This window comes from Piliocolobus tephrosceles, chromosome 8, assembly GCF_002776525.5.
Source record: "Piliocolobus tephrosceles isolate RC106 chromosome 8, ASM277652v3, whole genome shotgun sequence".
NCBI lineage: Eukaryota > Metazoa > Chordata > Mammalia > Primates > Cercopithecidae > Piliocolobus > Piliocolobus tephrosceles.
The window spans coordinates 124142296-124167509 of record NC_045441.1 but is presented as its reverse complement, the minus strand read 5'-3'; the positions used below and the strand labels follow the sequence as shown (position 1 = coordinate 124167509).

The 25214-nt window shown below is 36.3% G+C and overlaps 1 protein-coding gene across 7 annotated transcripts in view; it reads right to left on the bottom strand.

The window, feature by feature from the left end:
- The window catches only part of AGBL3 (ATP/GTP binding protein like 3), a 121710-nt gene that overhangs the window by 85881 nt on the left and 10615 nt on the right, over window positions 1-25214 (bottom strand). For all 7 annotated transcript variants that reach the window (XM_023190073.3, XM_023190077.3, XM_023190076.3 and 4 more), the window contains one exon: window positions 7608-7715. In XM_023190073.3, the coding sequence (XP_023045841.2) occupies window positions 7608-7715 (108 nt within the window). The remainder of the gene's footprint in view (window positions 1-7607; window positions 7716-25214) is intronic.

Sequence of the window (25214 nt, the reverse complement as noted above, 5' to 3'; positions counted from 1 at the left end):
TGGCCCTTTTTGTTTTCTGTTTGTCTGGTAGATATTTCTCCATCCCTTTACTTTGAGCCTGTGGATGTTATTACATATGGGATGGGTTTGTTGAAGACAGCCAACAGTTGGGTCTTGTCTTTTTATGTAGTCTGCCACTCTATGCCTTTTAAGTGGAGTGTTCAGACCATTTACATTCAGTGTTAGTATTGATATGTGAGATTTTAATCCTGTCACCATGTTATTAGCTGGTTGCTCTGTAGTTTGTGTAGTTGCTTTACAGTGGGCTATATGGTTAAGTATGTTTTTGTGGTAGCAGGTATCATTATTTTATTTCCATATCATCTTGTAAGGCTGGTCTAGTGATAACAACTTCCCTTAGCACTTAATTGTTTGAGAAGGATTTTATTTCTCCTTCACTTATGGAAGCTTAGTTTGATGGGATATGAAATTCTTGATTAGAATTCTTTATTTAGGGATGCTGAAAATAGGCCCCCTTCTGGCTTGTAAGGTTTCTGCTGAAAGGTTTCCTGCTAGCTGGATGGGGTTCCCTTTGTAAGTGAACCCCATCCCATCCACTCTTGTCTCTAGCTGCCTTTAAGATTTTTTCTTTCATGTTGACTTTGGTGATTCTGCTGACTATGTGCCATGAGGATGGTCATCTTGTATAATATCTTGCAGGGCTTTTCTGTATTTCTTGAATTTGCACGTTAACCTCCTTAGTGAGATTGGGAAATTTTTTTTTTTTTTTTTGAGACGGAGTCTTGCTCTGTCGCCCGAGCTGGAGTGCAGTGGCCAGATCTCAGCTCACTGCAAGCTCCGCCTCCCGGGTTTACGCCATTCTCCTGCCTCAGCCTCCGGAGTAGCTGGGACTACAGGCGCCCGCCACCTCGCCCGGCTAGTTTTTTTGTATTTTTAGTAGAGACGGGGTTTCATCGTGTTAGCCAGGATGGTCTCGATATCCTGACCTCGTGATCCGCCCGTCTCGGCCTCCCAAAGTGCTGGGATTACAGGCTTGAGCCACCGCGCCCGGCCGAGATTGGGAAATTTTTGTGAACTATATCCTAAAATACATTTTCCAAGTTGCTTACTCTCTCTCCTTCTCTCTCAGGAATATCAGTGGGTCATAGATTTGGAATCTTTATATAATCCCATATTTCTCAAAGGTTTTGTTCATTAAAAACATTCTTTCTTCTTTATTTTTGTATGAGTTTATTCAAAGAACTGGTCTTCAAGCTCTGAGAGTTTTCTTCAGCTTGGTCTAGTCTGCTGTTACTGATTCTAACTGTATTATGTAATTCTTGTAGTGAATTTTTCAATTCCAGCAGTTCAGTTTGTTTGTTTGTTTTTTCTTAAAATGGCTATTACATCTTTCAGCTCTTGGATCATTTTACTGGATTCCTAGATTGGGTTTCAACTTTCTCCTGAATCTTGATGAGCTTCCTTGCCATCCAGATTCTGAATCCTATATCTCTCATTTCAGTCATTTCAATCTGGTTAAGAACCATTGCTGGAGAGCTAGTGTGCTCATTTGGAGGTAAAGGGACACTCAGATTTTTTGAATTACCTGAGTTCTTGTGCTCATTCTTTCTCATCTGAGAAGGCTGGTATTCTTTTAACTGTGGTTTAAGTTGAGTATAGTCAGTTGGCTTCATTTCTGGGGGTTTTCAGAGGGCCAAAGCTCTGTATAGGGTATTATTTGTGGATAGATTCTTGCCCTGGGTTTTATAGGCAATAAATGTATATTGGCAGAGTATTTTTGGTATTGTAATTTGTGCTACAAACCAGTAGATGGCGCTTAAGAGTAATGGCCAGCAGAGAGTCTCTTAGCTAAAGGGCTTTTTTGGATTTCAGCACACCTGCAGCAGCACTCTATAGTGGGCAGGTGGAGAGATGACCCCCATCACTAGGCCTACTCTGGGCCTTGCAGGAGTCCCCTCCAATCACTAGTGCCACTTCTGTGTTTTTTTGTTGTTAGATGTTCCAGGTTGTGGGGCTCCCACACCCATCCCACACGGTCCTGTGGAGGGAGGTGTGCCCTGCTCCTTTGCTGGCCCATGAGCTTGCATGTCTCACCTCTCTCAGTGTTCTTAGAATGGGGGCTCCTCCCACTTAAGTGCTGGCCACAGATCTACACTCAGCACTCACAAGTTGCATGCCAAAGCCCTGGGACGTTGTGACTGGCCTGTGCCTCCATCTGGCCCCTTGGGGTCGAGTACTGGCTGTGCTGGGGGATGTGAAGTGCTCCTAGGCCACTGGGAAGTATTCAGATGGTGCTGCCAGCAAAGCACCAAGGTTAGGCAGAGGAGGTTGTGCTGTGCACATGCTCCTGCAGGAGCAGCCAGGCAGGGGCCTTGGGAAGGGCTAGCGGGCAGAAGGGCCTAAAGAACAGACATGCCCCAGTCCCACAGGATAGGATAGTCAGCCCTGCTCTCTCTTGACCCTGTAGTCAGCTGGGGTTACAGTGATTCAGAGGAACATAGGGAGCCTTAGGAGATGGGCACCTATGGCTGTGTTCTGCTTCAGCCACCCCATGTACAAAATTCCCTGGACTCCATGCAGGCAAAAGCTCTGTCTTTGCCTACTCTCCAGGCAGATTCCCCTGCCAGTTCAAATATCTGTGGGGGTCATGAAATCTCTTGGAGCTAGGATCCCAGTAATCTGCAGCAAAAGCAGCCTGCCCCACCATCCCTTCACTTGCCTCTTCCCTAGGACATTCAAGGGTGGGAACTAGCCTTGGCATTCAGCAACCCCATGCAGGGTTCCTAGCTTCCTCTTCAGCCTTGGTGTCTGCACCACCTCTCTATCAACCCTCAGTGTTTTCTCTCTGAGGATCTGTTCAAAGCATGTTGATATACTTGATATTTTGGTCTCTCTCAGTGGGAGTGATGCTTCCTGACTGTCTAGTCAGCCATCTTGTCTCCTCCTTCATTGAGTTTCTGCAGCGCATGAAAAAGTAAAACATTTGAAAACCATAGCACAAAGAAAGGGAAAAAGGAGTTGAGAGTATACTTTTATAAGGTGCTCACACTGTATGTGATGTGGTATAACATAATTTGAAGATAGTCTTCTAAATTAAAGATGTATAAAAAAAAAAAAACCTAGGGCAAAAATTTAAAAACAGGTATACATGATAAGCCAATAGTGGAGATAAAACAGAATAATAAAATACAGTCAAATTAATGTCAATGAAGGCAGACAAAGAATTAAAAAGAAATAACATATGGAATAAAACAAAGCTAGTAAGATGGTAGCTATTAATCCAACAAAAATAAGTATATATTAAACATAATAATTAAAGGACAGATTTTCAGTTTATATAAAAAGCAAATCCAACCATAAAAACTCTAGAAGAAAACCTAGGCGACACCATTAAGAACATAGGCATGGACAAAGATTTTATAATGAAATCACCAAAAGCAATTGCGACAAAAGCTAAAATTGACAAATGGGATCTAATTAAACTAAAAAGCATCTGCATAGCAAGGAAACTATCATAAGAGCAAACAGACAACCTACAGAATGGGAGAAAATTTTTGCAATTTACCCATCTGACAAAGGTCTAATATCCAGAATTTACAAGAACGTAAACAAGTTTACAAGGAAAAAAAAAAAAACCATCAAAAAGTGAGCAAAGAATATGAAGAGACACTTCTCAAAAGAAGACATTTATGTGGCCAACAAACATATGAAGAAAAGCTCATCATCACTGGTCATTAGAGAAATACAAATCAAAACCACAATGAGATACCATCTCACACCAGTCAGAATGGTGATTATTAAAAAGTCAAGAAACAACAGATGCTGGTGAGGCTGTGGAGAATAGAAACACTTTCATATTGTTGGTGGAAATATAAATTAGTTCAACCATTGTGGAACAAAATGTGGCGATTCCTCAAGGATCTAGAACCAGAAATACCATCTGACCCAGCAATCCCATTACTGGGTATATACCCAAAGGAACAGAAATCATTTTATTATAAAGATACATGCACATGTATGTTTATTGCGGCACTATTGACAATGGCAAAGACATGGAACCAACACAAATGTCCATCAGTGATAGACTAGATAAATAAAATGTGGTACAAATACACCATGGAATACTATGCAGCCACAAAAAGGAATGAAATCATGTCATTTACAGGGACATGGATGAAGCTAGACGCCATCATCTTCAGCAAACTAACACAGGAACAGAAAACCAAACACCACATGTTCTCATTCATAAGTGGGAGCTGAACAATGAGAACACATGGACACAGGGAGAGGAACAACACATACCGAGGCCTGTCAGGGCCAGGGCGAGGGGAGGGGGAGAGCATCAGGACAAACAGCTAATGCACGTGGAGCTTAAAACCTAGGTGACAGGTTGATAGGTCCAGCAAACCACCATGGCACACAGATACCTATGTAACAAACCTGCACATTCTGACCATGTATTCCAGAAGTTAAAAAAAAAAAAAAAAGCAAATCCCAATGATATGCTGTATATCTCCCAAAATAAAAAAAATTAAATATAAAACATAGGTTAAAAGTAAAATGATGGAAAAACATATATGCACTATACAAATACTGATAAAAGAAAGATTGACTATCAAAGTAGATTGCCATGGATAAACCTACAATATCAATATGGTGGTACTGGCATAAGTATCAATACATCAATGGAACAGAATGAAGTGTCTAGAAATAGACCTACATATATATTGTTAACTGACATTTAATGAAGGTGGCAGGGCAATTCAGTAGGTGATAGGATAGTCTTTTCAATAGCTGGTGATGAATCAATTTTGTTAAAAGGTGGGTAAAAATGAACCTTGACCCTTATCCCAAACCATTCACAAAAAATGATTCTAGATGAATCAAAGTCAAAGATTAAAAAAGTGAAAAGAATAAAGGTTCTTCAAAAACAATAGGTGATCTTGGGAAAAGCAAAGTTTATAAATAGGATGCAAAATGCACTAAATTTGAAAGAAAAACAATTGATAATTGACTTCATAATAGTTTAAAAGTTCTACTCATCAAAAGATATTGTTATGAAAGTGAAAAGGACTTCCACAGATGAAAGTGAAAATTTCGGCTGGGCGCGGTGGCTCAAGCTTGTAATCTCAGCACTTTGGGAGGCCGAGACGGGCAGATCACGAAGTCAGGAGATCGAGACCATCCTGGCTAACACAGTGAAACCCCGTCTCTACTAAAAAAATACAAAAAACTAGCCCAGTGAGGTGGCGGGTGCCTGTAGTCCCAGCTACTCGGGAGGCTGAGGCAGGAGAATGGCGTGAACCCAGGAGGCGGAGCTTGCAGTGAGCTGAGATTGCGCCACTGCACTCCAGCCTGGGCGACAGAGCGAGACTCCATCTCAGAAAAAAAAAAAAAAAAAGAAAGTGAAAATTTCACTATATCATATATATATATATGATACAGCATTTATATCTTGAATACATATCAACCATAAAAAGGCAATTTATGGTATAGTTATATGATGGGGTACCATTTGGCAATATAAAAGAATCTGCTAACATGTATAAATCTGAAAACATAATTCCAAGTCAAAGAATTCAGACATAACAGTGTACTTACTGTATGACTGCATTTATATGAAGCTAAAAGTCAGGCAAAACTAATCTATGGTGACGGAAATCAGACCAGTGTTTGCCCGGGGCTGGAGCTGGGGACTGACCAGAATGAGAGAGATGGGAACTTTCTGGGGTGATGGAAGTGTTCCACATCTTGATAGGAGTGTTGGTTACACAGATGATATATTTTTTAAAACTCACCAAATTGTGTACTTATGATCTATACATTTCATTCTATTTACATTTTACCTCAATTTATCCAAAATAAAAATTAATCATGTCTCATAGTATGCCACATTCTTCAGTATCCTGTCCTAGGGTTTTAACTTTATAAGAACATTTAATTTTCATTGACATTTAAATTACATCTTACCTACTGAAATTTGTCTTTTCTACTCTTCTTTTTTGTCATTTGTGAACATGGAAAAAGGTAAGTATTTACAATTAATCTTTCACGTGTTCAATGAAAATCAAGTAAGTCAAGACTTTTTTTCATCCTCAAACCTTGTTTCTATAGCTGTCCTTTCAACTTATGGACAGGCAGATCTTCACAACTCCCAAGTATGGCATAAAAATAGGATTAAGTGGGGTTGATTGCGATGGATATTCTCTGATTCTACCTACAGATCTATCCTCTACTCTTCTGCACATTATACGTTTCCAAAGAGGTTGATCTGTATTGACTGCCTCAGAGGTTCTCTTGCCCTTTGGCTGTGGACAATGGGAGGCACTGGTAGAACATGCAAAGTTGGCAGGAGAGTGAAATAGGGTTATTTATCCCCCTAGCATTTTCCCTTCAGTGCCACAGATTGGCAGTTGTCTGTTTCTTTACTGAAAGCCACAACTGTTTCGAGGCTGTCCTCTCCTATACCTAAAGGATTCTACAGGTCTGGAGACCATTCTGTCTTCTCACCTTTTCAGGCCTAGCAGTCATGGTTCTGCTCTGTTGATAGTCCTATGTTGCTTCCCACCATCCCTTGTTAATCTCCATTAACTCTGTCTACCCTTTTAAAAATTCATTGTTAAATTTCATTAAACTTTCTTAAATTACTCTGAGTATGCTATCTAATTCCTGAGAAGACCCTGACTGATTCATCTCAATTATTTTAGTTTTTTAAATCAGATCTCATTTCAGTTATGTATGGCAGTTCTGAGGCATGTTTGCCATGTAAATATTCACAATCAAATTGGAAAAATCATAGGTATTCCTCTCCAGTTGTTAAAAAATATTGTGAGTATATTTTTGTGAGTTGTTTGTGTGTATATGATTTCTAGAATTTGCTTACTGTACAGGAAATAGTCTCTGTGAATTTCTCTTTGTCTTGCTAGCCCCTTAAATAAAATATATATGCTTCCTAGAAGTTATCTTTAATATATGAAAATACTCTAAGATGTTAAACTGTGTTGGTGAAATTATGAGGAGTCTATACTTCCTTACACTGGTGCTTCAGGAGCAGTATAGTTGAGAACATACTCTGAGACTTCTATGTTTGATTATTAGCATACTGTATCATGAAAGCAAACAAAATATTTCGCATTAATAGAGTTTTCAAAGTACAAATATGGATCTTGAGTGTTAAGAACACTTTCCTGAGATACAATCTTAGATTTTTTTTGCAATGTAGGGTAATTGTTTCACTTTTAAAGATTATAACGCCAAGAAATGCATCAGAGTCAGGAAATGAAAAGAAAAACACCTGATTGAATGCATGAATGTGAGCTGTACTAGAGGGAATAATAGTTGCAAAGCACTTCACTGCATTTATCTTTCAAAACTGATATGAAGCAAAATTCATTCTAAATATAACTCTTTATTCTAATGGCAAACATGATGTTTAATTTTAAAGTAACTTTGCATAAACTGCAATATGCCTTCAAAAATATAACTGGCACTAAATCCACACTTGGATCAATATGTAAACAAACATCTTTACGTTTAGGGACTGGTCATCTGAAATTTCCACTACAAACAGCAAAACAAATATAACTCAGAGATTAACCTAAGTACCAAATTATGTTTTACAGCAACATGTGTCATTATGTGCTCACCATCTTCAGCCAGATACACTACAGTATCTTCCTTGGAGTCTGGATAAAGGGGTTCCGTTTCTAAGCCTGTTGGGATATACACTGGCTCAGGACAAGAAGGAGTCCAATCTGGAAAAAAAAAGTGAAACATTATTTGAAAATGACTTCAAAATAAAACAGGAAAATTTTATTGCGTATTTTCAAATTATTCATTGATAGATATAGGCTAAAATGTAGTGTTTGGGGTAAGATTTCACTAAGGGTTCATTGGAAGTAATAACGAACATTGTCACACTGTAATACAACTTATGACATTTCATTCATACCTTTTTCTGAATTATTATATTGAGTAGTTTCATGATTGCTTTTTGCTCATTACTGATTTTATACCTATTTTATAACACAGTTCTCTTTCTCCTGAGCCCTTGATACCATATTCTATCCCACCTCTGGGAATCTTACTCTACCTTTTATTCTTCCTTTCCCTTCAGCCTCTTTGCTTGGTAATGCCTGTCAAGATAAATCTTATAAACATATTCAGGTTTATCTCCCAAAAGCAAATATTTTATTTTATTTTATTTTATTTTATTTTATTTATTTATTTATTTATTGGAGATGGCGTCTTGCTCAGTCACCCAGGTTGGAGTGCAGTGGCCCGATCTCGGCTCACTGCAAGCTCCGCCTCCCGGGTTCACGCCATTCTCCTGCCTCAGCCTCTCGAGTAGCTGGGACTACAGGTGCCTGCCACCACGCCCGGCTAATTTTTTATTTTTTTGTATTTTTAGTAGAGATGCAGTTTCACCATGTTAGCCAGGATGGTCTTGATATCCTGACCTGGTGATCCACCCGCCTTGGCCTCCCAAAGTGCTGGGATTACAGGTGTGAGCCACCACGCCCGGCCAGTAAAGATATTAGAAGCCCCCTACCCCTGCCACTTCTCCTTTAGCTACCAGCTTTCCTTCTTTTTAGGTTCAAATTTCTTAAACGTCATCTGCACTACTCTCAGGTCTTTCTGACCATGACCTATTTGATGGGGGAAAAATGACTTCACAGCCTAACTACCCTAGTTATTTGTATTTTTTTAATGAACCAAGAATTTGGTGACAAACAAGTATTACTGGACAAATATTTTAGAGATTATGTGTACATCTGCTTTAACAACAGAAGTGTATTTGACATAATCAATAGGGGTCAAATCTAGCTACAGAAGAAAACAGTCTACCATATTGATGCAAACGTGTATCACTGTATTGTAGAGTTAAATGAATCACACACAACCAAATAAATTGATAATGAAGATAAGCAAATTATGATTAAAATTTTAAATGTTTTATTTAAAATCCTCTCATTAGTTGAAAGCCTTAACCAACTTAAGTCAAAATTAATGAACTGATAAAATAGCTCCCATTCTGAAACATTAGGAATTTCAGCTATTTGCCTTTGTGTATGCCGATTTTTTTTTTTTTTTTTTTTGAGACGGAGTCTCACTCTGTCACCCAGGCTGGAGTGCAGCAGCATGAATCTCGGCTCACTGCAAGCTCTGCCTCCCGGGTTCACGCTATTCTCCTGCCTCAGCCTCCCGAGTAGCTAGGACTACAGATGCCCGCCACCAAGCCTGGCTAACTTTTTTTTTTTTTTTTTTTTGTATTTTTAGTAGAGACGAGGTTTCACCAGGTTAGCCAGGATGGTCTCGATCTCCTGACCTCATGATCCACCTGCCTCGGCCTCGCAAAGTGCTGGGATTACAGGCGTGAGCCACCACGCCCGGCCTGTGTATGCTGATTTTCAAAAGTTGCAAGAAATCCAGACTTCTCAGTTAAGAAAACAGAGATTTTATTAATTTCTGCTTACGCTCTTCTTTATTTATTAATAACTAGTCCTTATTGTAGAGAACCATGAAACCCTATCATTATAACTGGAGAAAGAACTTGTATATCAGGGTCAAGTTTGCAGTTTATTAGAATACTCTTACTGAGAGCCGTGTTTTGAGAATCAGATGTAACCCACTTCTGATACCCATATCCACTGTTCCACTCAAATTGTTCTTTACATTGTATTTGAAACAGGGTGAGCATTCAGTTAAATGTCTATAGATTAAATGGACAGAGATCAATGGACATATGGAGAGATGAATGAATGGATAGTTGAACAATGCAAAGTTCTTATCCACATATTCCTTAGATGTAAATAATGTAATATACGTCTACTGCATAAATGTTTTATGTCTGGCAATATCGTCATTGTAAAAAAGCTACTCTAGAGCTAGGGTTGTTTCAGTAGAAGATTTTCGCTTGAAATGAAGCATTTCAAGATTTTCTGAGTATTCTATATTAAGCAATTTCATCGGTAATGGACTTAAACATCAACATGGATTCCTGATATAGGCACTTCTTCTTGACTTGTTATTCAGTGACAGATTTCGCAGCTATCTTTTTGTCAAGTAGACTGGAAAATTATATATTCATCTTTCCGTTATCACAATCTCCTACTGTCCTTGTTGATGTCTGCTGTTCAAAAAACTACTTGAAAGTGGTGGCTACCACTGTCCCAAGAGAACTCAGATGTCTGTGCATAACAAATACATGTTTCCCAGTTCTCTCAAAGCTGCAAACTCTTGAGCTGTGAAAACAACACTGCATTCTTTTGAGTCCTCCTTTAGTCAAAGTCATGTTCCCAGAAGAATGGAGACTGCACTTAGCAGTTACCATGTCATATGAGCACTAAATCAGTGCTGTTTGTGCCATTATGTCTCATGGATCACCTTGTGAAGGTTTCTGCTTTGTCCTTCAGCTCCTTTCTCCATAGGCCTTAGGACTGGCTGAGATAACACCATGCCTTCAGCCCTACACCATATGCTTCATTTTCTTCCAAGGAAGAAGAAAAAAAATAAACTTGTAAGCCAAAGAAGACTCCTTCAGGTCCTAACCACCAGTACAGCAGATTTAAAAGCCTAAGTAGGTGGTAAGGATATTCCATTTTGTATATCTCTTTATTCACTTGGCTACTGTGAGACTTTTTGTAATCTTCTCAGATTTATCTTTGGTTGATCCCACTTTTTGATCACTGAGATATGGTATATGCAAACGATCTTATAAAAGGGATATCCAGGAGTCATAGGAAATCCCAGAAATAATAGAGGTTCTGAATTAAAGGTGTTTAATTTGGAATGCTTTTTATAAGTAATTATTTTTGTCAGTCTTGTTTATCATATAAAAGTTAAAAGAAAAAAAATCCACAATCTCATTATGCAGAGATAAATATCAACTTTTTTTTTTTTAAGAGACAGAGTCTCACTCCGTTGCCCAGGGTGGAGTGCCGTAGCATGATCTCAGCTCACTGCAACCTCCACTTCCTGGGTTCAAGCAATTCTCCTGCCTCAGCCTCCCAAGTAGCTGGGACTACAGGTGCACGCCACCACGCCCAGCTAATTTTTTTGTATTTTAGTAGAGATGGAGTTTCACCGTGTTGCCGAGGCTGGTCTTGAACTCCTGAGCTCAGGCAATCTGCCCACCTCAGCCTCCCAAAGTGCTAGGATTACAGACGTGAGCCACCTCACCTGGCCAACATTTTGGTTTCTATCTTTTTGGGCTTTCTTGCTTTCAACCATCCAGTTCAGATGCTTTTGGCATATGCTAAGAAAAAATATTATTTCACATATTTAGAAACCCAGAAGTAGAGGGGATTCAAGGGATGGTATAATCAGTGACTCGGTGGTCATCCAGAGCTCAGTTTCTTTATGTCTCTCCACTTTGTCATCCTCATCCTAAGGCTTACCGTTGTAAAATGTAAAACAACATGGCTGTCAGTGGAAGAGTGTCTTGTACTAACTGACTTAATCAACTGTGACGGAATCAACCACAATTAGTTAACCACAATGCCTTCTTCATGTATATGGAATCATTGTATATATACTGATCACCAATTTGTTTTTCCCACCCCACTTCACTAAACATCTTAGAGATGTTTAATAGACATAGATCTTTATCATTTTTTAACATCTGTATAGTGTTCTCTAATATGGATTGCCATAATTTGACCATTAGTGGACATAATAGTTACATCTTTATTTACCTAAGAGATAAACTGCTGGTCAGGGAATACATGTATATTTTCCTTTATTAAGAAACAAAACTGTCAAATCTTTTTACATAGTGATTATACAATTTTATCACTTTGTGGGAACACCAACAATGTATTAGAGTTCCAGTTGCTCTACATTCTAATATTTGGTTGTCAGTCTTTTAAATTTTTTGCCATCCTGATAGATGTAAAGTGGTATCTCATTGTGGTTCAAATTTTCATTTCCCATGTGGAAAAAATTTTTTCATATGTTTATTGATTATTATAAGTCTTTGAGAAATGTCTGTTCAAATCTTTTGTCCATTTTAAAATTAGGTTTTCATTGTTGGTTTGTAGGAATTCTTCATATATTCTGCATACAAGTCTTTTGTCATATATGTGTTGGGAATATTTATTTTTATAGACTGTGGCTTGCCTTTTCATTTTTAACTGTCTGTTAATGAGAAATTTTAAATTTTAAATTTTGATGACATCAACTCTATTAATTTTTCATTGTTTCTTTTTTCTTTCTATCTCCTAAGGAAAAGGAGATAGAAACTTCTCTATAACTACAGAGATATTGTTCTATGTTTTCTTATAGGAGATTTATAATGTTAGGTTATATATAGCTTTATATGTTTAGATCTATAATCTGTCTTGAATTAATTTTTGTGTACTAGTGAGGTAGAAGTCAAGGATTTTTTTTTCTACATGTATACTAAGTTTTTACAACACCAGTTATTGCAAAGACTTTCCTTACCCTCATTGGGTTTCTTTAGTGTGTTTGTCAAAGGTCATTTGGTCATAAACATGTTGGTCTTTTTCTGGACGTTTTTACTCTGTTCCACTGATGTATTCATCTTTTTGTCAATTGTTTGTGCCCACTAAAAAAATCTACCAAAACAAACTTCTATCCATATTTCACATGGCCAGAAACAAAGCAAATGTTTAAATGTTTATTAGGTATTATGCTTATGAAAAGTGCAAAAACAAAGAACTACAGCTTACTGATTTATCACAAAGCAAATACCACATAAGCCACGAAATATTACATTGCAAGCACCTTACATACTCCACTTATGCCCCTTTCCCATCACCAGCCTCTCCCTCCCTTTGAAAAGGAGCCATTAGCCTTAATATAATGCTAATATAAATATAATTTCTTTACTCTCCTTTATAATTTTACCACCTAAGCATTCATATATATATGCATGTGTATAATATAGTTTTTATCTACAGAAGTGTAAATAAAACCATTGCTTTGCTTTGCCCATATTTGAACTTTATATAAATTAAAATCGCATAGTATGTGGTATTCTTCTGTGCTGTTTTTCATGTACATTGTGAAATCAATCCACGTGGTGGCATATTGCTGTAATTTGCTTATTTCATTGATTATATAATATTTTACAAAATGTTACAATTTATCCATTTCTATTTATAATGGACATTTGGGCTGTTTCAGTTTGGGGCTATTAAGAATAATGGTGCTATGAACAGCTTTGTACATATTGCTTAGAGCATCTGTGCTCACATCACTTTTTAGGAGTAAAAATTCTAGGTTGCATGGCATGTATCAGTTTCAGTAAATAATGCCACACTATCATCCAAAATGATTATACTAATTTACACACCCACCAGCAGGTCACGAAGGTTCTATTTGCTCCGTATGCTCACCATTGCTTAGTATAAGTTAAATTTAACCTTGCAAGGTGTCTGTGAAACAGTACTCAGCCTCATGATCAGGGAATTGCAAGTTAAAATCACAGTAAGATAAGACTTCACGATAAGGTTGATATTATCTCATATGTTTATTGGCCATGTGAATATCATTTTTTTTATAAAGTGCCCATTGAAGTCTCCTGCCCAGTTTCCTACTGGGTTGTCTTTTCTTATTACTTTCAGAAATGCTTTGTATATTCCAGAAATGATCTATTTGTCAGTTATGTATTGCAAATATTAATACATTCTCCCAATCTATTGTTTACCTTGGTTTATTTTTTGATGCACTGAAGTTTTTAATTTTACTGTAGTCAAATTTATCCGTCTTTTTCTTTATGATTGGGGATTTTTTTTTTTTTTTTGGAGATAGAGTCTTGCTCTGTTGCCCAGGTTGGAGTGCAGTGGCGCTATCTTGGCTCACTGCAAGCTCCGCCTCCCGGGTTCACGCCGTTCTCCTGCCTCAGCCTCCCGAGTAGCTGGGACTACAGGCGCTCACCACGGCGCCCGGCTAATTTTTTTTGTATTTTTAGTAGAGACGGGGTTTCACCATGTTAGCCAGGATGGTCTCCATCTTCTGACCTCGTGATCCGTCCCCCTCAGTGTCCCCAAGTGCTGGGATTACAGGCGTGAGCCACCGCGCCTGGCCCCCTGGTTAGGGTATTTTATGTTCTGTTTAAGTCTTTCCAGATTTTAACATTATGAAGATATTTTCTTGTATTATTTTCTAGAAGTCTTATTGTTTTACCTTTCATTTTTATATCCTAACCCATTTGAAATGGACTTTTGTGTATAAGGTTGGGGTGAGATTTCACTTTTTCCATATGGAAATCCAATTATTCCAGTATTATTTACTGAAAAGACCATCTTTAACTTTCTCTTGCAGTTCCATTTTTGTCATAATGACCAGATATACACAGGTCTGTTTCTAAGCTCTCTATTCTAATCCCTTCCTGTTTCCTTTCAGGAATGCCATACATTACTGTAACTTTATTAAGGTTTATGAGCTAGTAAAGTAAATCTTACAATTTTTGTCCTTTAAGAGGTCGTTGGCATTTCCATATGCATTTTTAAAGTATCTTGTCAATTTCTATAAAAAAATCACAATTGGGATTTTGATTGGTATTGCATGGAATATGTAGATCAGTTTGGAGATAACTGACATTTTTAAAATAATGAGTCTCTCAATCTATGAACATTCTATATCCCTCTATTTAGGGCTTTTAAAATCTCTCTCAATAATGCTTTATTGCTTCTTCATAGAAATCTTGGCTATCAGATTTATTCCTAGGTATGTGATTTTAAAACTTTTTATTTGAAACAGTTGCACACATACAGTAAAGTTGCAATAACAGGAAAAAAAACCTTTTTCTCCCTGAAATACTTGCCAACATAATACCCCATCCTCTCCAGACATATTTCCTCCAATGAAGGAAATCCTCTTATATAAATAACCATAATACAACCATCAAGACCAGGACATTAATACTGATTTATTTCTAATATTTAATCCTTAAAGTTTTGACAGTTGTATAATGTCCTCTATAGCAAAAGTATCCACTTTAGAATCACACATTGCATTTAACTTTAATGTATATTTTAGTTTTCTTCGATATAGAACAGCTTTTCCTCTTTCCTTATATGTCATGACTTTGACACTTTTGAAAATTACAGGTCAGATTTCCAATGTCAGCTAAGAGATACATAATGTTAAAAAAAAAAAAAACCCAGCACTTTGGGAAGCTGAGGCAGGCGGATCACGAGGTCAAGAGATGGAGACCATCCTGGCCAACACTAGTGAAACCCCGTCTCTACTAAAAATACAAAAATTAGCTGAGTGTGGTGGCGTGCGCCTGTAGTCCCAGCTACTCAGGAGGCTGAGGCAGGAGAATGGCTTGAACCTGGAAGGTGGAGGTTGCAGTGAGCCAAGATTGCACCACTGCACTCCAGCCTGGTGACAGCGTGAGACTCCATCTAAAAAGAAAAAAAAAAAAGTCATCCCTACCCTTACAACAAAAAATATACTAGACAAATTGCAAATAATGGCTTTTCGCCAACCCACCATAGAAGAGGTTGCAGGGCAACCAAATGCTCCAAAGTCTGCAAAAAGACAGAAATTTGCAAGGTGAAACTGGACCTCAGTAGTTGCCCACTGAAGGCAGATGCTGCTGAACTTCATATAATCTGGTAAGAAGGCACAGCTAAAGCTTCTAAAATAAATTTTAAAAAGCCAAATGTGAGTGTGAAGTCCCTTGGGGCTGTAGATATAAGATGTAGGGGGTTAGCACCCACTTTCAGACTTTTCCTCTGGGAATCCCACTAGGTGCTCACAAGGAAAAAGAGAATCCTGAGAAAGTTATTCTTGTGGTGCTGCGCTGGGGAGAGGAACAGCAGCCTCTGCCAAACTCCACCCAGACCCATCTATGCATCTCCCTTTATGGAACAAAATACTTAATCTATAATAAGACATTAGTAGAAAACCATTGCATCTGGGGAAAGGGAACAGAAAAAACAATACAAAAATCCCCAACACTACCACACTAACCTTGAGTGAGATGTAGGCGTATGTGCTATTTTCTGTCTATATAGTTGCCTGTTCTGGACATTTCACATAATTGGAATCACATTATTTGTTCCTTTGTGTCTGGCTTTTATCAGTCAGTATAATGGTTTCAAAATTTATCCATGTTGTAGCATGTATCAGTACCTCATTCCTTTTTATGGCCAATTAATATTATATTGTGTGGAAATACGGTATTTTGTTTTTCCATTCATTCATTGATGGACACTTGGGTTGTTTCCACCATGTGGCTACTAAGAATAATGCTGCCATTAACGTTTGTATTTAAGTTTTGTTTGGATATATGTTTTCATTTCTCTTGGGTACATACCTACAAGTGGAACTGCTGGGTCAAATAGTAACTCAATGTTTAACTTTCTGAAGAAACACCAAACTGTTTCCAAAGCAGCTGCACAATTTTACATTCCCAACAGCAGTGTATAAGGGTTCCAGTCTCTCCACATGCTTGTCAGCACTCATCTGACTTTTTGATTCAAGTCATCCTAGTGGGTGTAAAGAGGCATCTTATTGTGGTATTAATTTGCATTTCCCTATCACTAAAGCTGTTGAACATATTTTCATGTATTTATTGGCCATTTGTTCATCTACTTTGGAGAAATGTTTATTTAGATCCTTTGTACACTTTAAAATTTAGTTGTCTTTTTATTATTGTGTTGTAAGAGTTCTTTATATAGTTTAGATAGAAGTCCTTTGTCAGATAAATAATTTTCAAATATTTTCTCTTGTTCTATGGGTTTAATTCTCATGTTCTTGACAGTTTCTGTTGAAACAGAGAACTTTCAATTTTGATAAAGTTCAATTCATCTAGTTTTTTTTTCCAGTTGTTGCTTGTGCTTCTGGCATGATACTTAATAATCCATTGCCAAATCCAAAGTCATGAAGATTTGCCTCTATGTTTCCTTGTAAGGGTTTTATAGTTTGTGCTGTTAGTTAGATGTTGATCCATTTTGAATCAATTTTTGTATATGGTGTGAGGTAAGGGACAAACTTCTTTATTTTGCATGTGGTATCTATCCAGTTGTCTTGGGGCCATTTGTTGAAAAGACAATGCTCTTCCTATTGAATAGTCTTGCCATCCTTGTCAAAAATCAGTTCACCACAGACACATGGGCTTATTTCTGGACTTTCAATTTTATTCACTGGTATTCACTGGTCTATGTATCTATCCTTATGACAGTACCACACTAAATTACTGTTTGTAGTTAAGTTTTGAAATAAGAAAGTGTGAGCTCTCAAATTTGTTCTTAAGTTTTTTTTTCTTTTTTTGGTCATTCTGGGTTCCCTGAGTTTCTATATAAATTTTAGTATCAGCCTGTCAATTTCTACAAAGCAACCCACTGGTATTCTAATGGAAACTGCATTGAATCTGTAGATTCATTTGGGGAGGACTGTCATCATAATAATAGTAAGTCTTTTGATCCATAAACATGGGATGTCTATTTACTTAGATCTTTATTTTCTTTCAGTAATGTTTTGTAGTTGTCAGAGTATGCCTTGTACTCTTTACCTAAATATATTCATATTTTATTCTTTTGCAAATTGAATAGTTTTCGTAAGTTCATTTTAGGGTTGTTTATTATAAGTGCATAGAAATACAATTGATTTTTATATATTAATCTTAATATTCTGTAACCTTGCTGAACTCATATATTGTTCTAAAAGTTTTTTTTTCAGTGGATTGCTTAGGATTTTCTATGTACAAAATTATTTTATTGGCAAATATAGTTTTACTTCCTTCTTTCCAGTGTAGATTTTTTAAACTTCTTTTTCTTGTCTAATTACCCTGGCTAGAACCTCCATTACAATGTCATATAGAAGTGGAAAAGTGGATATCTTTGTCTTGTTCTTGACTTTATGGGGAAAGCATCTAGTCTGTTCACCATTAAGTAGATATTAGCTGTAGGATTTCCATAGATGTCTTTTATTGAGGACATCCCTTTCTTGTCCTAATTTAGTGAGTGTTTTTGTCATGAAAGGGTGCAGGATTTTTAAAAAATGCTTTTTCTATGTTTATTGAAATGATCTTTTGTTTCTTTTTAATTCTACTGATATTCTCTATCACATTAATTGATTTTTGGGTATAGGGAACAAACAACATATCTGGATAGATTCCACTTGTTCATGATATATATTCTTTTTATTTGTTGCTGGATTTAGTTTGCTAGTATTTTGCTGATGAATTTTACATCTATATTCATAATATATATTAGTTTGTAGTTTTCTTGTGATGTCTTTGTGTGGTTTTATTATCAGAGTAATACTGGCCTCATAGGGATGGATGGGGAAGCATTCCTTCCTCTTCTGTTATTGGAAGAGCTTTTGAAGTATTAGGAATTGTTCAGTACAATGTTCTAAACATTAAATATTTGGTAGAATTCAGCAATGAAGCTATTTGGATTTAAGCTATTCTCTGTAGTAGTTTTTCTATTATTAATTAAATCCCTTTACTTGTTATATGTCTATTTAGATGTTCTATTTCCTCTTGAGTCAGTTTCAGTACTTCGTATCTTGCCAGTCATGTATCCATTTCATCTTAGTTATTTAATTCCTTTTTAGTCTGGATCTGGTTCTCATCTAATTTGATAATGACATCCTGTTAGTTTTCTAGCACAGGATTCTCAGGACAGTTACATACATCATCACAAGTTGATAATATTCAAGCCTTTACAAGTGTTTGCAACTACAGCAGACAGTTTATTCTGCATTTAAATCACATGCCACAAAATTTCACATAACTTCTTCTTTTCAAGGGTATCCAAATCTAAGTATTCCTCCAAAAGATTTCACAGCATTTCCAAAATTGTGCTGAGGAGTTACTTTATTTTGTCTTATGTGGCAGATATAAAAGATGACTATTTTCCATAAGGCAGAATAGGTGACTTTGTTAAGCAATTGCCAGGATAAGCCATTTCCATATGCAGATTCAAGTAGTTGTTCAAGTTGGTCCACTGTTATATGAACAAAAGAATATTTAGCAGTATAAGGCCCTGCACTCAGCTAGTTGTCCTCCAAATTTCCACTGCTAGTTTTTTTATACATTGCTAGTTGTCCTCCAAATTTTCATTCTAACTTTCTTCCTGACTTACCAAAACCTGAATTTATCAGGGCAGCAATGTACTTCCATTAAATAACCTTAAGTTTTCAGGCTTGCCTGTGGCCAGGAGTAGCAACGCAATATAATTCTAGTTAATGAGGGGTAAAAAGATGACTTCTGGTGGAATTTCTGGGAAAGCTTTTTTTAAAAAAAAATTAAAATAAAAAAATAAAAAGAGATAGAATCAACTGGCATAAGCATGTTGCTCTTTGTTTTTCCTCCTCTTCACTGTATTTTCATCTGCTTAACAGGGTCTTTTGCAAAACAAGAGCTTTTAATTCTGAAGTCCAATTTACCAATTTTTTTATTAATCATGTTTTTGGTGTCAATTCTAAGAACTCTTTGCCTAGCTCTAGATCATAAAGATTTTCTTCTATTTTAAAAAAGATTTATAATTGTATGTTTTACATTTAAATCTATGATTCATTTTGAATGCATTTTGTATAAGGTGTTAGACTTAGGTTGAAGTTTTCCCTTGTCTCTTTCTTTTCTTCCTATGGATATCCAATTTCTCCAGCAATATTTGTTGAAAATGCAAACTTTCCTCCATTAAATTGCTTTTTCACTTTGGTCAAAAACCACTTGGGAATATTTGGGTGGTTCTACTTGAGTTCCCTATTCTCTTCTACTGATCTAATACCACACAGCTTTGACTACTGTAGCTATATGAAAGTTTGAGGTAAGAGGCTACTTTATCCCATTTTATGCTTCATTTTCAAAATTGCTTTTTAAAAAAAGTTATTTTAGTTCTTTAGCCTTTCCATATAAATTTTAGAATAATTTTGTCTACATCTACAAAAAGAAATCCTGATAGGAATTTCTTGAAACCTGTATGTCAACTGGGGAGAGTTGACATCTTTACTACGTTGAGCTTAGTCCTAATCATGAACATGGTATATTTCTTGATTTATTTAGATCTTCTTTTATCTATTTCATCAACATCGATAGTTTTAAGAATGCAAGTCTTGTACATGTTTTGTTAGATTTACACCTAAGTAATTTTTTAAAAAGTAATTATAACAGTAATGTTCTATACTGTGGTATGGGTTTAGATTACACAAATGTATGCATTTGTTAAATTTGTTAAAATTCATTGATACAATTAGATTTGTTAATTTTGTCTTTTGTAAAATGTACCTCAAAACTAAAAAGGAATTCCAGGTAACAATATACATGCTAAAGTATTTGGAGGTGAAATGTAAGAATATCTGCAACTTACTTTTAAATGAATAAAAAAACTAAAAGGACTTGATGGATAAAGAGAGGGATGGATAGATGGCTACATATGTGATAAAGCAATATAGTAAATTATTGATTGTAAGAATCTAGTTGGTGGCCATATAGGTTCCTGTATAATCCTTTCAACTTCTCTGCATATTTGAAAACATTCTTAATAAAATACTGGGAAGTAAGAAGTTAATACAGAGCAAGAGGTTAAATAAAGGACAAAATAAATCTAAATAAATCAGATTTATAAAAAATCATTAACTAATACAGCACAAAACTAGAACTAAGAAATAAATTCAAGCACTGATTCTTTGAAAAAATTAACAAGATAAAGCCTACCAACATACTCAGGGGAGAAAAATAAGAATGCAAAAACACAATGTAAAATATTAGGACAAAGGGAAAAAATCTCCTATCTTTAAAGGAAATTATAGCAATTATAGGAGAATACTTTGCTTAAATTTAGAAATGAATTTTAAAATCCTGCATGAAAAGCATTTTTCTAGGAAAATAAATAACCATAACTGTCCCTGGAATATGTAGGAAACTTACAGACCTAACAAAGAAGAAACTGAGAAGTTTTATTATAACAATATACTCTGTCTCTCTAAAACAGTAACAAAATAGGCACAGTTTTAGAAGACTTCTCTCAAAATTAAAAAGAACATTAATTAAAACATTGTTGAAACTGTTCTAAAGCAAAGAATTCTAAAAAACATTCATACCAAAACCTGAAAAATGTACACAAGCTAGAAAATTTTTAAAAATCTATCTTATTTCTGAATATTAAAGCAAAAATCCTGCATAAAATGAGAAAACAGGATTCAGCAACCCACTAAAAATTATTCACAATGACTAACTGCACTTTATTTAAATACTATACAACTGGTTCAATATTAAAGAAACTAATATCACTCACCAAAATAATAGGTCAAATGAGAAGAATATCATAATCCCTCTACCCCATAGATGTTAAAAAGGCATTTAATAAAGTTTAGTAATACTTTCTGGTAAAGTTTTCTTAATAATATAAGAATAAATTGGTAACTCCTTAGCAGAATCAAAAAAATTTATTTTAAACCAGAAGCCAATAATTTGCTTAATGAGAAAACAGTAAAACTAGTCCCATTAAAATGAAGAATAAGACAAAGGCAACATTATTAAATATTTTTTGACAGTACCAGTAAATGCATTTAGTACAAAAAAGAAATATAAGGTATAAAAACTGTACATTAGTAGATATAATTACATTAATACAGGATAATATAACTGTATAATTGGAACATATATAGTAATTTAAATATTAGAAACAAAGTATAGAAATTTTCAAAATTAATACACACAAAAATAACTTTTCTGTATGTAAACAAGTTAGAAAATATAATAAATATTCTACTTGAAATTGCTATTCTCACAACAAAAATATTTAGTTTTAGCAACAAAATAAAATACCTAACAATAAACTTAGAAACGGTACAGAAAAAAAATTAAAACTACAATTAGGGAGATCAAGGAAAACTAGGATAAATGGTGGACAAATCTTATTATTGGACAGGAAGGTGCAATTTTAAAAGTATGTTACTCTTCCTTAAGTTAATCTATAAATTTAATGTGATCACAATAGTTACCAGTTTATTTATTTTAGGACAACTAGGAAAGCTTATTTTAGATTCCATATAGAGACATAATAAGGCAAAAGTAGCCAGAAAAATCTTGAACAAAGTAAAATAGTAAGGAACTAAGTTTACCACATAACAGAATTATAGTTTAAAAGCTATAGTTATAGAGTTTCATGCTGGCATATCAAAAGACAGATTAATGGAACAGAATTCAAAATTGGACCTAAGAGTTTAGTATATCATAAATGTGGCATTGTAATTGAGTAGAAAAAAATAATTCATTTAATAAATTTTGTTGGAACAACTCAGCAGGTATTTAATAATACGACTGGATTGGAAGTTTACTTCTTATATCAAAATGGATTCCTGATGGATCAAAAATTTAATCACAAAAAATACATTTGGACACTACTAAGAAAGAAGTGTGAAAATTTCAAAACCCCAGAAATCATTTAAAAATGATAGACAAAGTAACTACATAAAAATTACAAATTTATGCATGACAAAGACAAACGGCAAATGAAAAACTGAGAAAAATAGCATGCAACATATAAGACACAGTAATCAAATCTTTTGCATAGACAGAAAGCACGTACAGATCAAGAAGAAAAAATGTCCAATCAATAGCAAAATGGGCAAAGGATTTTATCAGGTAGCTTATGTACAGTCAGTAGATAAAACGTTCAATCTCATCCATAAAGAATACATGAAAACAACACATATCAAGTAAACAATATCAGATTGTCAAAAACCAGAATGGGTGATTAACAGTATTGATGAGAGTATGGGAAAATAGGTAATCTCATTGTGCAGTACAGGATTAACACAGATGGCCTAGGCTGTCCAAACCCTGTACCTCCAAAGAAAGATTTGGACCTTGTCCAACTCCTGGGAGATAACCTCTAACACCCTGAAATATTCTGCCTGTTCAGAGTTTCTTTGTCTACTTGGGGTCTTGGGCTACATCAGATAGTTTAGGCTAATAATGTGAGTTGTGGTGGGGGGCTCCGGGCCACATTATGTGAATTTTGGATGGAGAGGTTGGGGACTGAATAACTAAGGCCAGCCACATGGGCCTTCCGTGCAGAAATAACTGGTCCCTAATAGAAACTCTGGACAACAACGCTGAATGAGCTTCCCTGATTAGCAGTACTTCATGGGTGTTATCTCACTCCCATGGAGTGACTCCATGGAGAGAGTACAACTGGAAGCCCACATCTAGTCTAGTCTTGGGGAGAAGGTGGCACACACAACTGACAAGTAACCGTATCAGAATGCTGTGGTAGCCCCCAGACTACAAAAGGATCCTGATAGGACTAGACATTTACTCTGGATTAGGCTTTGCACCCCCAGAGACAGATGGATACAAATGGTTAAAATACTATAGAAGGACTGAAACAGAAGATACTGTGGCAATTTGGACCATCAACTTATATTTCTTCAGACCGAGAAACACACTTTACAGCCCATAGTGTCTAATGACGGGCAAAAAGATATCACATCAAAATGGAATAGTGGTTTACTAGAGAACTGGAAAAGGTAATTGAAACTTTTTTTTTTTTTATCTAAAATGGGGGGTGATAAAGGCAGGAAGGGCTGACATATATACCTTCATGAGTGTGTATGCACATTCAACATGAGGGGGACAAGAGCGGGTCCCCACATGACAAATTCTTTTACTTTTATGGTGGATCTGGAGAAGAAGGGATGGAGGAGACACTGGTACAAACAATAAATTTCTCAGGTCACCTCAACTTTTCTTTTTTTCCAGCCTGGGGCAGTGGTTGGAGACTGCAGGTGCTAGAAACAGGAATCATTCCTAAGCAAGAAACCTACCTTTCAACCTTTATGTCGGAATTGCTATGGGCCTAATGGGGTGGATTGTATCTTCACCCCATCTGGCAAAATTCGGATTGACAGTGAATGGAGCTGTATTTCTTGGTGGTCAAGATAGCCCACTAGTTCTATACCTATATATCCTTACTCTTTTGGTCTGCAGTCCAATGCTCTAACCCTGAGCTATACCCCTTCCTTATATATCCTTACTCTAAATAAAATGGAATGAGCTGAAAGGAGGCACGAGCTAGACTGGTATTACTGCTGGCAATCTAGACCAGCACAGTGGATAAGCCTAACAACTCTTCCAAAGGTGAAAATGTTTGGGTAAAAAATTATGACAGGTGAAAAATAGGAGAAATAGCCAAGGCACAGGAATAAATAAATGAATTAGGTAATGAGGAAAATCTAGTATTACACTGGTGCTTTGAGAGAGGCTCGGAGCAAGAGACTGTAGTCTCTTACCTTAATTATACTAGATGCCCAAAAAGGTGAAGTCAGTTTTCTAAGACCAACCTTGCTCTTAGAAGCTGAAAAGGTTGAATGGAAGCCTGCAAACTTGAGTGGCATTGCTCTGGGAGACATTCTGGTCATATGATATAATGATGAACTGGACCAATTAATTGTTAATGACAGAAGTAACGGGCCATTATCTCTTATTTTTCAGGTTACATCTACTACAATACTGTGGATACAGTCTAACATTGGTACTGCTGGAATGATTCCTCTCCCTTATGTAAGTAAGTCAAATGATGATGATCAAATGTATTGGAAAATTGAATCACAGCCTCCTTGGTATGTAATATCAATGAAAAATGGGCTAAGAACTGGATCTACTTAATTATGAGTTAATTTCTATGCTGAGTAATTATGCACAAGTTTGTCAAAAGGTATAAATAGTAGAATATTAAAATAGGAGATAATCATATTATACAAACTAGGCTCTCTGTTAAGAGAGCCTAGGCCAAGGGACAGTGAGTAGCCTGTGCATAAATGATTAACTCAGCAGGTCTTGGTTGTCCAAACCCTGCACATTGTAAAGGTTTGGACCTTGCTAAACTCTTGGGAGATAACCTCTGATGCCTTGGAATACCTTGCCTCATAAGAGTATCTTTGTCTACCTGGGACCTTGGGCTATGTCAGATAGTTTATGCTAACAACTGATTTATTGTAGTGGTGGTGGTAGAGGGCTTGGACACACGGTGTCAATTTCGACCCCTGGAAAGGCCAGAGACTAAGTAACTAAGGTCAGCCATGTGGGCACTGAATGTAAATATAACCAACCTGCAATAGAAACCAGTGACATCAAAGCTAGATGAGCATCCCTGATTAGCAGCACTTGATATTATCTCACATTATGACTGGGAGAATTAAGTGCTATTCCTAAGACTCCACAGGGAGAGAACAACTGAAAGCTTGTGCTTGGTCTCACCTGGATTCTGCTGCATAGCAAGGGTCCCCAACCCTGAGGCCATGGACCAGCACTGGTCCTA